The sequence below is a fragment of the Corylus avellana genome, chromosome ca7, assembly GCF_901000735.1.
Source record: "Corylus avellana chromosome ca7, CavTom2PMs-1.0".
NCBI lineage: Eukaryota > Viridiplantae > Streptophyta > Magnoliopsida > Fagales > Betulaceae > Corylus > Corylus avellana.
Genome location: NC_081547.1, coordinates 7,282,143 through 7,301,279, shown reverse-complemented (window position 1 = coordinate 7,301,279; position 19,137 = coordinate 7,282,143). Strand labels below are relative to the sequence as shown.

The 19,137-nt window shown below is 32.8% G+C and overlaps 1 protein-coding gene and 1 long non-coding RNA gene across 2 annotated transcripts; one reads left to right on the top strand and one right to left on the bottom strand.

Annotated features, from left to right (window-relative positions):
* The first annotated feature begins 63 nt into the window (after window positions 1-63).
* On the top strand, window positions 64-1,627 carry LOC132186059 (uncharacterized). The gene is made up of 3 exons (XR_009440699.1): window positions 64-150; window positions 814-846; window positions 1,353-1,627. It is a non-coding gene; the product is annotated as an uncharacterized LOC132186059 (long non-coding RNA).
* Window positions 1,628-3,817: 2,190 nt separating this feature from the next.
* Window positions 3,818-11,062, bottom strand: LOC132186706 (MLO-like protein 1). The gene is made up of 13 exons (XM_059600722.1): window positions 10,777-11,062; window positions 10,398-10,648; window positions 8,138-8,254; window positions 7,961-8,021; window positions 7,547-7,644; window positions 6,618-6,692; window positions 6,422-6,510; window positions 6,214-6,263; window positions 5,483-5,523; window positions 4,747-4,956; window positions 4,577-4,644; window positions 4,390-4,450; window positions 3,818-4,285 (listed from the first exon to the last, which is right to left on the bottom strand). Exons 1-13 carry the CDS (start codon window positions 10,958-10,960, stop codon window positions 4,061-4,063), a joined length of 1,530 nt encoding a protein of 509 aa, XP_059456705.1. The 5' UTR covers window positions 10,961-11,062; the 3' UTR covers window positions 3,818-4,060.
* Window positions 11,063-19,137: the final 8,075 nt, after the last annotated feature.

Below are 19,137 nucleotides of genomic sequence, written 5' to 3'. Positions count from 1 at the left end.
AAATAAAATTGTTTGCTCCTCCTTTCATTTTATTTCTTAGTTCTAGTCAAATACCATATAGCCTAGATCTTTCTTGTAGTGTTCAAGTGTTTTTCTAAAACTAGCTACCTAGAGAAGATTTGGTGGTGTTTTACTTCTAAGGATTATTGGGTAAGTGTTTCATGTATAAATATCATGATTTATTGCTTTTATTACTTGTCCTCATTTAATTGTTTAAAGACCCAATAAAGTGTATATTGTAAAATAAAGTAATGGATACAAGTGAATTTATAATAAAGAGCTAGTGGACAAAATCAATTAAGGACTTATAATATTATCTATATATTATTTACTTTACAGTATTTAACATTTACATTCAGTCATTTCTTTTATGTCATTTAAATTTCTGTTCATATTTCTGGCGGTAAGGACCATTTGATCTCATCCCCGAAATATGCATTTAACATTTACATTCAGTCATTTCCTTTATGTCATTTAAATTTCTGTTCATATTTCTGGCGGTAAGGACCATTTGATCTCATCCCCGAAATATGCATTTAACATTTACATTCAGTCATTTCCTTTATGTCATTTAAATTTCTGTTCATATTTCTGGCGGTAAGGACCATTTGATCTCATCCCCGAAATATGCATTTAACATTTACATTCAGTCATTTAACTAGTATAAATGACTATCTTAGATTAATATAATAAAATGAGTAAATAAAGATGAAGTGACGGATAATAAATAAATATAAAAAGATGAGGGTCTTTAAACAATTTTATTATTGGAGGATGAACTAAGTATTGTTTGTATGTATGTATTATGTGCAGAAGTGGAGCAAAATACTACACTAAGGAGAGTAAGTATGGATATACTTACTGAGTACTAGCTTTGTTTTATTGTTATAGGAATTCTTATTTTGTCTTATTGATATAATTTTGCAATACAACTGCTGCATAATGTGTCTAATAAAATGGGCTGATAAGATAGCCACCTTAAGAACAAGCTGGGTGGATTGCCGCGAGGAACTGTCGGTATCTCAGTGGATGGGGGTATATAACCGTCCAAAAGGCCTAATATATAACTAAGCTGGGGCGGTGTAGTTGCCAGCACCAAACAGGTAAACCTCTAAAGTGTGAGGGACATAACGGACGTAAGCGGGCTGAGAGCTCATGAGAAGAGGTTGAAGAAAGATTATCATAAAACACAAACTAATCTGTCATTACGCTGCATTCACAACTCATTCATTATTATATATTTTAGTCTTTAATCTTATTTGTTCAAACTAGTCTTTTTAGTCTTTATATCTAGGGAAATAGATTACTCACTTGTTTGCCTATGTAAATATGATAACGTCATCTTTACATAGATCTTGATGCAGGGATAGAAAGTGAGGACGATGGTCCTTTTACTGGTTTTGATGGTTGATAGACCATCTGCTGCAGGATTTATGCTTACTCTATGGAGCAAGTCTCATTTATGTTAATCGCTTTTATTATGTATGGTGATGTGTGTAAACTTAATAGATATTACTATGTTAATTTAGGTGCCGTCTGTGGCATATATTTGGTACACCTAGTGTGTACATATGTTGTAATGAAAACTATGTTTCTATTTTATTTAATAATATATCACCTCGAGGTATTTCAGTCAGCTCAACTGTGTTGTGTAAGTTATTCCTAGGTCATAGAAAAAGAAAAAAATATACATACTCCGCTGTAAGATTGTATTTTCTAAAGTTGCAGCGTCACGACTTCGATATTTGTTAGTCTAAATATCGGGGCGTTACAAGGATGAACCTAATAGTAGTGGTTTTCTTTGTTTATTACTTTACTTTTTGTAACGGAGTGCCCATGGCCATGGCCCATGGGACAAAACCACCACATATGTCGTGTGGTAATCAACACATTAATTATGTTTAGGGTTAAATACCTAATACCCCTTAGGGTTTTAATTCTTTATTTTTTCCTCCCTTATAGTTTGATTTTTATTATAGAAGGTACCTGTGGTTTTGATAAAGCCCAAATTGGTCATTCCGTCCATTGATCGTTAGTTGACTTAACGGAAGTCCACGTCACTGACACGCTGACCAATTAAAATTTGACACTTAGCATAATAATTAAAATTGTTATTTAAAAAATAAAAATAAAAAATATATTTTTTCAAAAAAAAAAAAAGGGGTTTGTGGGGTGGCCAAGTGGCCAAAGCCACCTCCATCTAGCCGGATGGCCACCCCCAAGGTGCCAAGGGGGTGGCCGAAACCACCTAATAAAAAATTTAATTAGGTGGCCATGTCATCACTGATGACGTGGCCATTTATGCCAAGTATTGAATTTTAATTTGTCCACGTGTCAATTACGTGGGCTTCCGTTAAGTCAACTAACGATCAATGGACGGAATGACCAATTTAATCTTTATCAAAACCACATATGCCTCATATGATAAAAATCAAGCCCTAAGGAAGAAAAAATAAAGAAATAAAACCCTAGAAGGGTATTAGGTATTTAATACTAAAAGAGTTAAAAAAAAAAAAAAAAAGGAATATATTTGTAATGATCATTTTACTTAATATAAAATATTAACACTTAATAAAACATGAGCGGGTCCAATCTTGCTCCATCCCTTTTTCCAAAATATTAACCGTCCTCCTCATCCAAAAATATGCGAAAATAAGAGAAAATAAATAAGTAGTCTTTTTCTCACCCTACAAAATAAATTTAGAAACGGTTAAAGTACATATATCATTTCTCTCTCCGAGAAATGCTAGGCTTACAAACAAGATTTTACAAATAAACTTTTACAATATGATGTGTCACAATATAATTGAAAATGAGATAAATTAAACTATTGAGAAACTCAATCATATTGTGCCACATCATGTTGTCAAAATTTTTTGTAAAATTTGTTTGTAAACCTAGAATTTTTATTTCTCTTTTCTAATTGGCACTTGGGCTGGCTGCATTTCATCAATTTGTTGTGTGCGCAAAATCAATATAAGATTGAAGAGGGCAAACGAGAACTCATACTAAGGAGAGCTCCTCATAATCTTTTGCCGCTTCCATGGTTTTAAAATACAAAAATGAGCTGAAATTAAGAGAGTTCCTCTTTTTTTTTCTTTTTTTCTTTTTTTTTGAGGTAATAGTGGAATTCTCATTTGTAAATCAGCCAACCAGAGCAAAATGCTATAGCTGAATAAACTCTCGAATACAATGTCTATAGTTAGATACAACAAAACAAAATTTGAACATCAATTGAAAATGGCAGGCACTAAAGGGTGAATATCGGTTTGGTCGGTGTTGGTAGGGGCATTTCCGCCTACTAATTCCTAAAAGTCGGTTAAGTTGATTAATTAACCAACCAACAAAAAATAGTTTCAACTTTTTCGGTTAATCGGTTAATAAGCCATCGGTTAATTGTCGGCTACAAGTTTTTATGTTAAGATTTATCAACTTCTTGTGACTAGTAAAGAATATATTTTATAAAAGAAAAGAAAAAGTAAATTCTTGAAGCACAGACCAAAATAACAACCACAAATCAACTAAACAAATACAATAAGAAAAGTTACCATATAAAATTCAAAATTCACTTGAAAAATCAGTTAACAGACAAATTTTTTTTTTTCTACCACCTACTGAGCCGATGATGAAACAGTATTTTTATTCCGCCTACCGACCACCAGAAGTCAATTATCGGTTGGTGGCAGTCGAGAGGCGGTAACCGTTAATCTGCCCACCCCTAGGCATTTTTCTAAATAACAAGTAATAAAGCACCACCGACTTTGACAAGTTTTTCAGCAGCATAAATCATAAATCACATTGCACCCCTTTTCTTTTCCTTCTGAAAAGACTAAGAAAGACTTCATTAATTGGCAGAAAAAACACACTGGCATTCAAAAATATGTATGCAATCCGACATTTTTTTTTTTTTTTTTTGTTGATAAAATGCAATCCGACATTTTAAGCCAAGCAGAAAACACCTTAGATTATTTTACAAATGAGCCCTTCCAGCCCCATACCAAGGTGATATAACTATACAAATGAGTGAAATGCCCCTAGTTAGATGACGATATAAGCCTGCTCATTTTGACCCTTCAGAACCAGCAGGTGCAGCCTGAATCTCCTCCTGTGTAGCCGCCTTGCGCAAAGCCGCCCCCATCTGAATACCCACCTTAGAACTTTCGTGGGAACTTCCTTGGCCAGAGCCAGCTCCTTTCCCCTTCTTTTTCTTCACCTTCTCAGCCCAACCAACGAGTCCCGCTTGCACATGCTCATCAAATATTGACTTCTTGAAAGTAGTTCCCATCTTCATTTCAATGCAGACATCAGGTAAGATCAACAGTTTTTAGAAAGAAAAAAGGCAAAAACGAAGAAAGAATATGAATTTGTTTTAACAGCAACTCAAAGCACCTGTGTGACAATGGCATAAAGTGGCAGGGTGCTGTAACTGCAGAATACCTGAATGAAGACCCTGAATAAAAACAAGAGAAGAAGGAAAAGAAGAGGAGATTTTATTATCAAGATAAGAAAAAGATCTGACATACTTCTAAACTTGCAAAAGATGAAAAAGTAAACAGGCTTTTTTTCATGTATTTACCCAATAATGAGCCGTGGGACAATAAAACGAACTTGTCCCATTATGCAAGAGTCGAAGCTATATTGAACCTACATGTGTAGAGAAGCAGATTAAATATGTTCCATCTGAATTACTATCCTCTTATCTATTATCGAAAGATAATGCTACATTGTGGTTGAAGAATTTCTTACCCATATCCAGAAAAAAAATCCAATCTCAAAAGAATTTTGGAAAAGGATAAAATGGATCAGAAATAGAACAATGCGGGGCCGGCCAAACCAAAAGTGCGCATCTGATGGTTGAACAACCAAGTCACCTTCTATAGCTACATGTCTCTCAGCAACCTCATGAGCCAACTGGCTTATTACATGCTCCAGCTTAGTCCCCACAGCAAGAAGAAGCTGAAATATAAATGTCGTAACATATGAACTAGATGAAAGGAACAAAAACAATGAAAATTCAAAGCAACATATGGTCTAAATGAAAGGAACAAAACCAATGAGAGTTATGATGGCGAACCTCCCTAGGCAAGGCCAGTTCGTGAACCCACCCTAAAAGTGCAAACCCCAAGATAGCAAGAAGTTTTTTGGGGGTGGCTCAGTTCAATTACTTGGACAATGTGGGAGAGATGGATGCTCACACAAATTGAAAGCAAGAAATATTATATCACTTAGGGTAAGAAGATTTGGAAATATTCTAACGACTCTTTGGATTATTTCATTTGTTTCTTCAAATAAATTGTTTTAACTCATTATGAAGCCACTTTACCAAGGATCGCCCTATTCCATCTCTTTCCTCCGTAAAATACTGAAGTTGCATGGTTACATAGTATGATGAGTTCGCACATCGCAAGCAAGCACGTAAGAAATGATGCACATGTGCATGAGATGAAAAACTAGAGTGAGGGACCATTTGAAGACTACTCACAATGAAAGGAAGGAATGCTATCCAGAAATACGTATGCCAACCTGCATTAATGAAGGGAGAAAAATTGTAGGTTAGAAGTAATGCCCCTCATATGGCTGGCCAAAACAAAAATAACAGTAACCCTATGGCATAAAAACAACAGAGAACGGTAGATATAAGTAATAACACAACACTCATTATTATATGGTACTTTCTCCAAACATCATAGGAAAATCTAAAAATGCTATGCATGTTGATTTTGAAAGTCCGTATAAGCCTATTTAAAAAAGAAGAAGAAAACGAAGACGATGATGAAATTGTGTTGCATTGACAAATTACTGGACTATCATACTTCTTTCATTATTTAAATTTTTGAAAAGAAAAAAAAAAAAAAACAAACAATGAGAATAAAATCAGAATATTATGATAATAACACAAAGATAAAATCCTAACAACATGATCCAATAGCTAAACTAAAAAGTCAAAATAAGTCTTAGCTATGCTCTTTCACTTAAAGCTAACATTTTCTGATCAGATCTTTTTTCTCCTGTTGTACTTTTACACCTTTAAACTATGAATGTTTCAGTTCCTCAAGGCTCAAACCAACTCTAAACCTCTTTGAGCAAACAAAACAGATTAATTGACACAAATTTTCTGCTATCAAGGTAATTAGCTACTGGAGCACAAATAAGCTAACATCAATGCTCATCGTGATTTCAATATGTAAGCTATTAACCAATGCAGTAGCATACCGTTAACATTAAGCAGAAGGAAAATGACCACAAATATCCAAAGATACCAACTGCAACAAAGAAAATTAAATGGTGAGTCGAGGAAAATTAGTAAGCAAGTAGAAAAAGATACAACAATCAGCACTCAGGTATATGCCATTTGCAAATAAAAATGTGCTGGAAGCATAAGAAGCCTTTACATCACATGGCATTCTCAGATATCACTTGCCTTATACCAACGACCTTCTTAAAATCATCTTCAAGTGCACGCATCATGTATTTGTGAAAATTAAACTTTAAGTTTCCTCTGCAATGGGTCTACAATAGGATTATTAAGTATAAAAAATCCTTGTAAGAGGAAACAGAAGAATAACTATATTGAAAAAACCAATAAATCAACAGCCACCTCATATTAGACAGCTTACCATGATAAAACCTAGCCGTAGTGTAACATAGTCTGATTTTGTCACAGATGCATAAAACTGCTTGAGGAAAGATTGCTGAAGGGGAAAAAAGAGAAGTCAGAAGCATGGTAGAATGCACTTAGCAAGCTGAGAATCAATATACATGTCTAAATATTTGGGGTTCAAACTTTAATAACATTACTTGATATATCATCAAAAAAGTTCTCTATCATGTTGCTTACATGAAAGCAATCATGGATGCTTATGCACCTAATAGATATGACTTGACTCTTTTATGATTGGCTACTAAATGTGGGCACACCCAACTCTCCTGGAAGCAGAAAAATATCAAACTGAATTCTTACTTTTTTATTTTGTCTCTCATCCCTTATAAGTCCTATTACATACATTTTCAGTTTGCAACAATGTAATTCCTCTTTTTTCGGACAAACAAGTAGCACAAAACTCTAAAGATGGTTCCTTTCTTAGGCTTAATAATATATGCTAGAAAAAGAGAATCTTGTTTCTACAAGGAACCAAGCCTGCTGGGGTGGTACCTTCTTGTCTCTTGGGAGGCCCAAGGCCCCCCTAAATTTTTGAAATACTCCAAAGTCCTTCACAGCCAAGGACAAATTTTAGTGACACATATAGTTGGCCCCCTCCCCCCAATGCAAAAACCCTGGTTCCACCCCTGAGGCAGTATTTGATAATTCTAAACTAGGCCACGTAACACCATCTCAAATACACATGAAGATGTTACAGGTAACAGCAAGACTAAAGGAAGGGGGTAAAGTCGATACAAACTTTTTTCATGCAGACAAGCATAATTTTAAGTTAAGTCTCTCATGTTGCAACAAGGAACATTTGAACGTGATCTTATTTTCAATAAATTATAGCCTTCACATAAGATATGGCAGCTAGATTCTATTAGACACAAGACGGTAACTTACCATCCATCCCAACATAGCTGAGTTTTTACCAATACCCCGAAAATGTTCCTTGATAAAAGCATGTTGATGGACATGGGTAACTGTTTTTGCCTTCAGAACTGCGCTATCACAATTCACAAATTAGAAGCAACTAAGATAGAAATCAACTGGCAGATAATTCTACTGTGACTTACATGAGAAAGTAATTCAGTTAATCAGTTCTCTTTACAACTTTAATTAGTCAATCAGGAGAAAGGAAATCCTATATAGGGCTTTATTGGGTTTACATATTTTTGATGATTTTTTTTTCTATATGAGGTTGACTTATTTGAACCATCTTATTTCAAAAATTTACCCAAGCTTAGCACATAGATCAGCTAGTTAATGAAAAGTAGCCAAGACATACAGAAAATAATTTATAGAAATGGCCCTTACCTTGATGTGTATCATAATTCTGTTTTGCAATTTCATCCTCCCATCGTTTCCATTGGCGAATCTATATAATGACAAACAAATCATTGAAAGAAAAGAAAAACAATAGAGAGAGAGATTAGTAGACTGGTAATTTATAACATAAAGAAGTAGCAGAAGTATATCAGATCAGATACTCACCCTTGCCCCAGCAAAAAGAACAGTGAGGACGCAGAAGGTTACATGGACAATAGCTAGGACGAAGATAAAGATATGCAGATGATGCAGTGCTTCAGTGGATAATAATGGTACCTTATTCTGAAAAGGAAAGAAACAGTTACGGCACATAGTCTGGCATATTTCTGCAGCTACAAGTAACAAGAGAACATCAACAAATTACCCAGCCACAGAGAGAGAGGGAGATGTGATTAAATCTCCAAAACGATATAAAATGTGATGCGTGAAATACCCCATGAAGTAGTTTGATTTCATTGCATCAAAAGTAAAAATTGACTGGCTAGGCTAGAAGATGGTTATTACCAGAATGTTTTGAAAAAAAAAAAATACATAAGAAAAAAAGGAAAAATACAAAGCTGACTGATAATTCAATTCAGGAGCTGTTGATGAAATTGTTAAATTGCAAAAGAAAATTAATAATATCTCTGTCAATAAAAAAAAATAAAGAAAGAAAGAAAAGAAAAAGACTAGAGTTTGCTTACCTATAGCTGATCTCACTCTATTAGGAAGCACCAAGCTACCATGGCACCATCAAGTGCTTCATACATCCATATAAATGTAGAATGAAAAATGAAAGAAAAGGCACAACCCAGAAAATGCAACCCACAACATCAAATGATATTAGTATTCAAAAGGTTAAGGATCAATAACAACTAAGGCCTGATGTCATAATCCTAATGGGTTGATTCACAACAGGCAAATCAATAGGAGAAACTTTTATTTTTTATTTTTTATGCAAGTATTAAAAAAAAAAAACACTAACTCCTGCTGCTTGTTAGCCATTTTAATTAAGTGAATAAAACAATGATCTAAATTAATTGAAAGTTTCGAGGAAAGAAAGAGGTCAATATCCACCAGTGCATGATTCAATGGGAAGCTACTATGGTTCTTTTTACCCCTACTAACCAAATTATAAATTTTAAAAAAGAAACAAATAACTAAAAAATTCCCAAGCGGAAAAACTAGCTGCCATGTTTGCTAACGACTTTGTTCTCTATCTTCTGTTTTCTGTTTTCAAGTCAAAGACATTGACAAACAACCCAAAACACTTCTCAAAACACAAAAACTGTTTTCACCTTTATGTCAAATCATAACATATTTTCAAACCAAAAATAAAATACACCTCCTAAAACACATTAACAAACATACTTAGTGTTATCCATAACTTCTCCCACCCACAAAATAAAAATTTATCAATAACTGTGCACTAATAAGCCATACATTAATAAGCTTATCAAAAATGTTTTGCAACTAGATGGACCAAGTCCTTCACATTATAAACTTAAATGTCCTTTCACTTAGTGTTACTTGAGGCTTCTTGGTTTCTCACGCCTTACGAAGCTTAATCTGACGCATAATCAAGCAATCATTTGAATGCAACAAACATTTTGAAGGTTATTAGTGCATAACATTTTTTTTTTTTTTGGTAAATATTTTAATCAATGCATTACCAAGCAATATTACGAATACAAAACAAGTGGAAGTGTAAAGTTAGTTCCTGTTCAGGATTTTCCTCCTCCCTTCCATTCTCAATCAAACTTCATATATAATAGATTCATAATCTAGGAACTCTTGCTTCAGAGGAAAGATAAAGCCAGATTTAGAAACAGATGAAACAGAGACAAGTAAGTATATTAACTAGAAGCAAAAGAGCACATTCCACATAAGGAAAAAAAAATGGTTCTTTTTCTTTAAAACTGTATCTACCGTATCTCCCGAACAAGCACTGGATCATCAATTATTTTCTTAAAATCAAGAGCGCGAAACTTGAGAAAATCACTTTTGATGGGCTCGAATGTAAATGAACCTTTTAATACAAAATATATATCAATGAAAAATTCCATGTTTCAAACAGAAATCAACCAATATGGGTCGAAGTAATAGAAAATTGTCTCTAATCGTTTCCAGGTCAAACAAGCGGCATGATCCGTTCCACCGTGGTAGGATATAAGAGAACTGAATGAATTCAAGTCTCCCATAAGAGAGTATTTCTCGTAAATCCTCAGCTTAAAACAGGAAATTAATCTAATTACGGGTGGGTTTCACAAGATTTAATCAGATTCACAAATACTTCTTCTGGATCCGCAAAAACGAAGGGTTCCTTTACATACCACCAATAACATTCTTTCTTCTTTTTTCTTTTTTCTTTTTTTTTTTTTTAAAAAAAAAAATCCATTTTTAGCATTAAAAAAAAATTGAAGGCTTCGTTGATCTTCTACGTTACCTTTTTGGCACAGTAACCGGTCGACGAAGCCTCAACCTCGGATAGAAGCCTCCTGGCTCTGCCGAAAATGGCGGGCGCAAAGGAGCTCTGAAAATGGGCAGTAGTGGCATTACTAGTGGATTCTTCATGCTCTCCTTCCTCGCGTTTACAGGGAAGCATGTGACGAGTCACACCCTCCGGGACACAGATTTTGGAAATGACATTCTGGAACACCGTCAGAAGCAGCGATATGAATCCCAACAGCATCAATTCTGCCGAGTGCCACCACCAATATTATGCTTCATTTTGCCACTCACCAAAATAGATTTGACACAGAGAGAGAGAGAGAGAGAGAGAGAATCAGCAGAAGAATAAAAAAATGCATGTAGAAGTGGGAGACCTTCTTTAACTTTTAGTAAGGCTTCGAAGAGGGGTTTCTGGTTCTTCCTTTTCAACTTTTTGCCGGCGAAGTGGAGCAATCGCTCCATGGCCAGAGAAATGGCAACGATGACTGTGCAGACGGCGGCCACCACCCATGTCGGCGTGAACTCCAACGTTGTCTCATCTTCTTCCCCACCACTCATCTTCTTTCCCCTTTCCTCTTTCTCCTAGCTCTTCTCTGCACAGGACCGTGGGGTGTGTGCACCAACTCTACCGGGCTTTCCCAATCTATTCTGTATTTAACAAAAAAGAAAAAAACCTTTTGGTGTACTTGTTTTGCTTTCATATTCTGCGATAAATGTTTGTTTATTTATTAATTGCCTTTCTACGGAGGACTGCCCATGCGACAAAAAAAACCCCACATCTGTCGTAATCAACGCATTAACTAAGGTTATTACCATAATAAATCCGATATTATTATTCTATTGGGCATTAGAATGGACAAACTCGATTTAAAAGGTTACTCAATCTTCTGAATCACGTCTTATGAGGTGAAACCATTAATTCAAATCGACAACAACATTAGATTCCATAGATTAAAATGTTTTAATAAATCAATTTATTTATTTTTAATTAGACAGAAGTTTTGCACGTGGTCTCGCAGATTGCAACTCAAAATTTAAAATATTATGGAATATTGAAGAAAAAAAAAATTATAGTTTAACCTAAATTTAATAATGTATATGTTTATGTATTGTTTGAGACAAGAATTTTATACATGATTTTATATTAAAAAAAAAAAAAAAAAAAAAAAAAAGAAGAAGAAGAAGAAGAAGGGTGTACACCGTTAGATGTATTACCTTTTAAATCATGACCAAATGAATCATATTTCATATAGTGAATATGTTATTGCATCATTTGAAATTTTTAAGAATTTTTAAGATTTTTTTTTTTTTTTTTGGGTGGTGTTTTGACCCAGTTGATAATTATATTTATAGTCATTTCTAAGTTCTAACTTTAGTGTTATGTAGGAATGTAATTAATGTCTCATATATTATTTGTCAAAAAAATAGTGAAACGTCGCTAAAATTTTGTAGACGTAGCCCTTAATAGTGAACCATGTAAATTTCTATGTTTATAATTGTTTGTTGTTATTTTTTCTTATTATGATAAAATCGTATCCATAAAATACAATATAAACCAAACCAGTTGATACTTAATAGAACATGAGTCTCATGAGTCGATCTTCAACTTGTTTATTTATTACTAGCACGTGCGACACTTGTGCACCCTACCCTTTAAAAAAATTTAACGCTCCTTATCCAAAGATATGTGAAAATAAGACAAAATTAATACTCCCTGTAGTCCTTTTCTTATCTTCTTGAAAGTAAGACAAAATTAACAAAATTAGTGGTGTTAGGTATCAATAATCTTCTTCTTTTTTTCTTTTTTTTTTTGAATTTTGCTAATTGTATTTTGAATATTAGTTTAGTTTTATCTTTTTTTATAACCGAAATGCTTTGAAAGTGTATTGTAATGCTAACTTTAGGACACATGTGTTAGCTCAATAGTCCGCTTCCCATCATGTTTTTTGAAGCATCTTACAGGATCTCTTATTCTCTCTACCATTCGGATCATAAAGGAGAAAGATCATCTGCTATAGTCATTTTCCCTCGTTTAACTAAAAATAATAAAAACAAGACGACAAAATTAATACTTGAAGTTGTGGGTGGATATACCTACCTAATTTGAACTTCAATACTTCTAAATACCGAAAGTGTGTTGTGAATTATTATATCACATTATCTTGTCTTCTTGAAAATATCGAAAATTTTGAGAATATAAGCTTTAAAAGAAAATACAGAAAACATAAATGGAAATTAAAAGAAAAAATAAATAGAGACAGTTAACTGATGAGAAAAAAAAAAAAAAAAAAGGAAGTCTACGTAGCTTCTCAAATTATTATCTAATTGACAATATTTTTTCAAAATTTCAATTGAGACAATCTTTTTCCCAAACTATTAAAAATTATCGGTGTTTCACTAATGACAAAAATACCCTTCATAAAATAAAATAAAAAGGAAAAAGTTCACATACCGTTTCAAACGGACAAAGTTTTATTTTAAATTGGGTTGGATGAATTTCCTTCAACTTAGTCTATAAAAGTGGCATGTATCCATTTTATTAATAACATATGAGATGCATATGAATTTTTAATAAAATTTATTTCAACTTTATCTCTACTATTAAAAAAACATGTGCATCTCATATGTTTATGAGACACGTGTCACTTTTATAGACTAAGTTGAAGGAAATTCCTTCAACCCAGTTTGGAGAAAAACTTTATTCATTTCAAATTACCACTCAATTGATAATGTCTCTCAAACTATCAAAAAATTGGCAATATACCCTCAAGGCTAGCAAAAATGACCCAAAATTTGTGTCAATAAGACAAAAATACCATTGTAAATCAAGAAAAAAAAAAAAATTCCACTCCTTATAATTTTAATTTTATTAAGGGTATTTTTGTCATTAGGGGTACATTGACAATTTTTTTGTACTATGGAAGGACATTGTTACAATTGAAACTTTGGGAGGGATATCGTCAATTAGAGTGTTCGTTTGAGGGGATATGTAGACTTTCCCTAAATAAAATTTTTTTTTTAAAAAAAAAACTTTTTAAAAAATAAATCAATCAATCAAGGTGTGCAAATTTTTAAAAAAATTTTTTTTTTTCAAATTTATTGGAGAATTTTTGTTTTATCAAAAAATTTTATGGTTATTTTTATCTTTTTGCTAGTTATAGATAGACATTATCAATTTTTTTTGATAGTTTAAAGAGAATATTGTAACAATTAAAAGTTTTGAATGAACATTATTAATTAGATTGTAATTTGAGGAATGTCCAACTTAAACTTTCTAAAATAATTAATTTTTTTTTTTTTTTTTTAAAGCGTAATAAATGGTTGTTTGTTTGATTATTTATTTATTTTTATGCGGGAGGAAAGTTTAGAGTAACGCCTAGAAAAAGGAAAAAGCGCAGTCCGTCCTTTCCTCTACCCCACAAAATGACAATATCAGGGTGGACGTGGGGTGTGTACCACTGGTCCACTTGATTCGACTTTTAATTCCCAAACAGAACAAGTCTACTTACTGCTTTTAAATTATCGCTTCTTTTTATTTTTTTATTTTAATATGTCCGTATAAAAAAAAAAAAGATAATAATAATTTAAAGTTTGAATTAGTAACCATTATTTTATGAGACATAATTTATAATTAATTGAGTTATCTTTGAGAGAGTTTTTTATTTTTTATTTTTGATAATGTCTTTTTAAATTATTAAAAAATAATCATGTTCAGTAAAAAGACAAAATAGCCTTAATTTGTTTTCCAATAAAACAGTAATATTCTTATAAATTCAAACAAAAATGAAAAAAAAAAAAACACCAATTTGCAACAACTCCATCATTATTCATTACTACCGTCATCATCATCCTCCTCGTCATGCACATGCACGCTGACGCTATCATCAACCTGACCTTATGGTCATGATCACCATAATTGCCCAAGAAATTTATTATGTCTTCTTTTTAATTATATATATAATTTTTCATTATTTTCTAAAAAAAAAAAAAAAACCTATATAAAATATAGAGCGTTGAAACATGAGGGCCACACAACGCATGTGAACTTGATGGCGAGGGGCCTCTCGAAGTGACCGTTGGCCCGTCAAATGGACAAAATTGCAACGAGCGCACGTGTCTTTTGCCAAAATTCGGAAAAATGTTATTTTTCTTCTCTGTTTTTTCTTTTTGACATTTTCTTCTTTTATTTTTTTATTTTTATTAGCAAGTTCTCTTTTTAATATAACATTATTAAACATAAAATTAGTCCTTGAAATATAAAAATAAAATTATGTCTTTTGTAGCGTTACTCAATTCAGTCTTATCGAAGACATTAGTTAACACCCAGATTAAAAGTATTTTCGGGAATACTAATTAAAATAATTAGTGAGAAAATACAAATTTTTATTTTAACTACTATTTTTTTATACACAATCTAACATATTTTTATATAAATATTAATTTTCAAATTGAGAGAAGGAAGAGAAAGATGAGAGAGGAGGGAGAAAAAAAATACTAAAAAAATCTTTTTTTGTTAGAACTTCTTATAAAACCTTTTTACTTTAAAACGTTATTCGAAATAAATTGTTATTTTAGCCTACTTTAAAAACTTATAAATTATTTTTTATACTACCGCGAGACTTAACGTAAGCAGTGGAAATAGAAAAGTAATTGCGGGCCCCAACCCCAGCCCCAGGAGCCCCGCAAGTCATAGGCTTTTGTGAGACCCACAACGAAGTCGGCAAATTACTTGGCTGGCTCCTTTAATGTCTTTCATTTTGATGTCAATCTGGAAGCATGTATGGTGACGTTAGTTTTATTTTTCTTAATAGTAAAGATAAAATTATATGAAAATTTATTAAAAATAAGTTGGTCGGAAGAATACAAGTTATTTTTATAGATTGAGTTAAATAACATTTTTATTTAATGTTATGAGCTTAAATCTGCACAATTAAAATCGTCAAAAAATTAAAAATTAGATAAATTGGTTTTATATCAAATATATAAATTTTGATTTTGTTGTAGATATAATTTACCGTGGGTCTCATTCAAATACCCCCGCTACATAGCAAATAACTGCTACCAGTCTCTCATGTGACAAGCATCAAAAGATTATCTCCAAAGGCCCTAAGCGGACAAGAATCTGAGTAACGCTAAAAGGAAGGAGAAAGTGATAAGGAGCCAAACAAATTAACCCATAAAATTTTTTAAACTGACGTGGCAGACCGTGAGTGTCAGACAAAGGAGAAATAATTGTATTTTTTTAATTTTAAAATCCAATTACGACAAAAAAAATTTTAGGTTTATTTGTTTGGTTTTCTAGCATTTCTCAAAAGGAAGACCTGCCTCACTTCAAAAGATGTGACTCTTAAAATTAGGACGAAAAATGGATCTTCATATATGCCTTTATTATCTTGCATGAAAGCTTATGTATTAGTCTAGATGGTATTATGTCATTTCTAGCAACTCACTCGAAACAAGTTGGAAGGGGTGTTAGCTAATCAATTTGGAAGCTTCACATACCTTACAATTGACACATATTCTCACCAAATGCCTTCAAACTGGTCTTTGCCTTATATTGATTCACAATAAATATTGGTGAAGTTGACTAATGATCTCCATTATGCTATTCGGCCCATGAAACTCTCCTCGGGTTACAATGTCGTTTTTCCTTTGCACGAACAAAGTAAGCTGACGTAACGCTCCTAACTAACTCTTACATTAATTCTAATTAAATAAAAAAATTTCAATAATTATTTTGGAGTACAACGTCAATATTATTAGACAATTGTAAGAATAAGACAAAAAATAATACTTATTATTATTCGAGTAATGATATAAAGAGAATTAGAGTCATCCTAGAGTTTCTGTGACTTTTTAAATTATAATTGAATTTGAGATAATTATTACTAAAGTTAATAAATTGGTGATTTTAAATGTCATATCACATTTTAAATGATTCTATTCTCTTTATATCATTATTTATATATGTTATTTGCACGGAAATAAGCAGTTTTTCAAATTTCATTGCTCGTTTGGGAATAAATAATAGAAATTAGCTAAAAATCTCTCTCTCTCTCTCTCTCTCTCTATATATATATATATATATATATATATATATATATGAGATTAGATATGAGTGATGGATGTAAAAGCATAAGATTCCCTCTGTGAAACAGTACGGAATAGGATGCTATCCATTTTTGGGACAGTTTTGTCCCCATCCCATTTTGTCCAAACCGGCTGAGGGTCCTATTCCGTCAAACACGGGGGAGGGTCACAGACATACGTAGATGTAGTGTGTAGAGATAGATACTGTTGGCACTTGAATGTGAGGGAGACTGTCAGAGTGGCTGTTGGCACTTGAATGTGAGGGAGACTGTCAGAGTGGCTGTTGGCCGTCAAATATGGACACAACTAATTGCAGATTTCCTTCCACTTGCCACTATGATTCGATTTACATCGTTGTTTCCACTTTCCACGTTTATATATATATATATATATATATGGACGTGATGAGCTAAAATCATCGATGACTTTGTTTTTAATTTTTAATTTAAGGAAAAGCCTAAATTATGTCCCAAACTAACCATGATGTTGCTAAATTATTTCTATTATAACCATATGAAATGTGAGAAAATACAATTATGCCCTTAAATTTATAAACAAAAAATGAACTCGCGACCCTCAGCCAAGCCATGGGTGTGAAGTGACAGTTTTTTTTTTTTTTTAATTTTTATTTTACATAGGGATATTAATCATATTATAGTTATTTTGGGTCACACAAAGATATTAACAAAAATACCATAATAGAGGGAATTGAGTGAAAATGCTACAAGGGAACATTGCAACTTTTTTAAATTTTGGACGACATTGTAAATTGAGTAATAATTTGAAGAAAGTAAGCGGGAAATTTTCTTAATAAGTTTGTTGTCCACATTTATTCTAATTAATGAATTTTAGAACGTCCACTTAGTTTTATTTTTAAGAGAATGGCATTTCAAGGAAGAATCTGGAATATTGACTAGGATTTAGAGGAATTGCCTTTTAGAAGGAATTTCTGTTTAGAAATATCAAGAAAAGATATTTGTGTGTATGGTGGGGCGGCTAGGAATTGTATCAAACCTCTTGTCAAAACAAAGATTTATTGATTTCATTTATACCTGACCCCAAGGGTTTTGACTGAGGTGATAATGTCTTGATCTTGGTGTATTCTAAGTATGACTTCCGTTGGATGCAAATAATTTACTGGGCTAGCCTGTCGGCAAAGTTGAAATATTATTTGATTAGTGTAAATGGGCACTTTGCATGGATCTAATATTTACTAGACATGCGACAAAAGTGGGCACACGTAATTGTTTTTTTCCCCCTCTTTCGCCAGTTATTCGATTAGTTGTGTTTCTGGCTCTTGTTTGTTTGTTAACTTTCTATAAGCCTGTTTGTTATTACATTAGAGAGGGTAAAAAGTAATTTTAGTACTTAAAAAGTTGTGCTAAACAAAAAAATTGACATGTTTAGTAAAAAATTTCAAAAGTATTTATTTGAGTTTTTTACTCTTAAAAGTATCAAAAGATTCAAAACGCACTTTTGAAAAAAACCTTCAAACTAAAGTTTTTTTTCTAAAAAACTCATTTTGACTTTAAAAGTCTTACTTCCCAATGCAATTCCAAACATACTCTATATGTTACTTGTTCCTCTCAAATTTCAAAACCTAGCTTTACTACCCATACAAATATATAGACCCAAAATCTTTATAGATAGGGGTCGTGATGTTAAAAAGCGGTGGAATTGGGCTGGGCCGCCAAATATATCTGTCATAAAGGCTTTTAATGAATTTGTGAAGACCATCAACCAGGTAGGTATTTAGATAGGTTTGTCCAACAAGTTGCCCACTAATTTTTTTTTTTTTTTTAATTGGATTTAAGAAACAAAACGCACACAAACCTTTTATTTTCTTAGAACACACAACACAGACAACCATTTAAGAAGAGTGACTAGAATTATTGTTGCTTCTTTTCATGTTTAAAACCGAAACTTACTTCTAAGAGACAGATTGAAGAGAATCATTGTTAAAAGCTGTGGACCGGGCCTTTGACCAGCCGTCCATGTGAGCATAGCGACGTTGTTGTACCTCAATATGATGCTCCCGAAACTCGAATCCATGACCCCGACTTTGATTCAATTTGTTGGATTGAGCCTTTGACAATTTTATTTGAAAATCAATTAGTATCTTGTGAGTGCCAAAGTCTTTTATAGCATTTGGAATCGCACCCCGTAATGCATGTTTTAAGAGTCGTCCACGTGACTCGTGTGCAGAGTGGCACTGTTGCACTTCAACAAAAGCGAATAGAAGGAAGTTTATTATTCAGCTGATTCTATAGTAATGTTCAATGATAAAGCATATAATGGACCTTAATGGAATAAACTTCAAGATCAGCTCGACAAAGCAAAATAGTTCTATATCACAAGAGGGTAAAGTATAACAACCCAATTATTAAATAGACCTCTCAGATTGTTGATACACCGAACTCCTCCCACATCACAGCTGGTTGACCCACTGTTAAACATTATGCCTATACAGCCGCAATCTAAGGTTGACACAAACACTAGTTGCACATTCCTCCACATTCATATTTTGTTTTGTTTTAATATAGCAGAAAACTATAATTTGAACCCATCTGCTCCGTAGTGGTTTAACTTATCGGTAGGTCAAGAGATCCAGTGGTGAGTGGATGACATTTGGACATCTTTAAGAA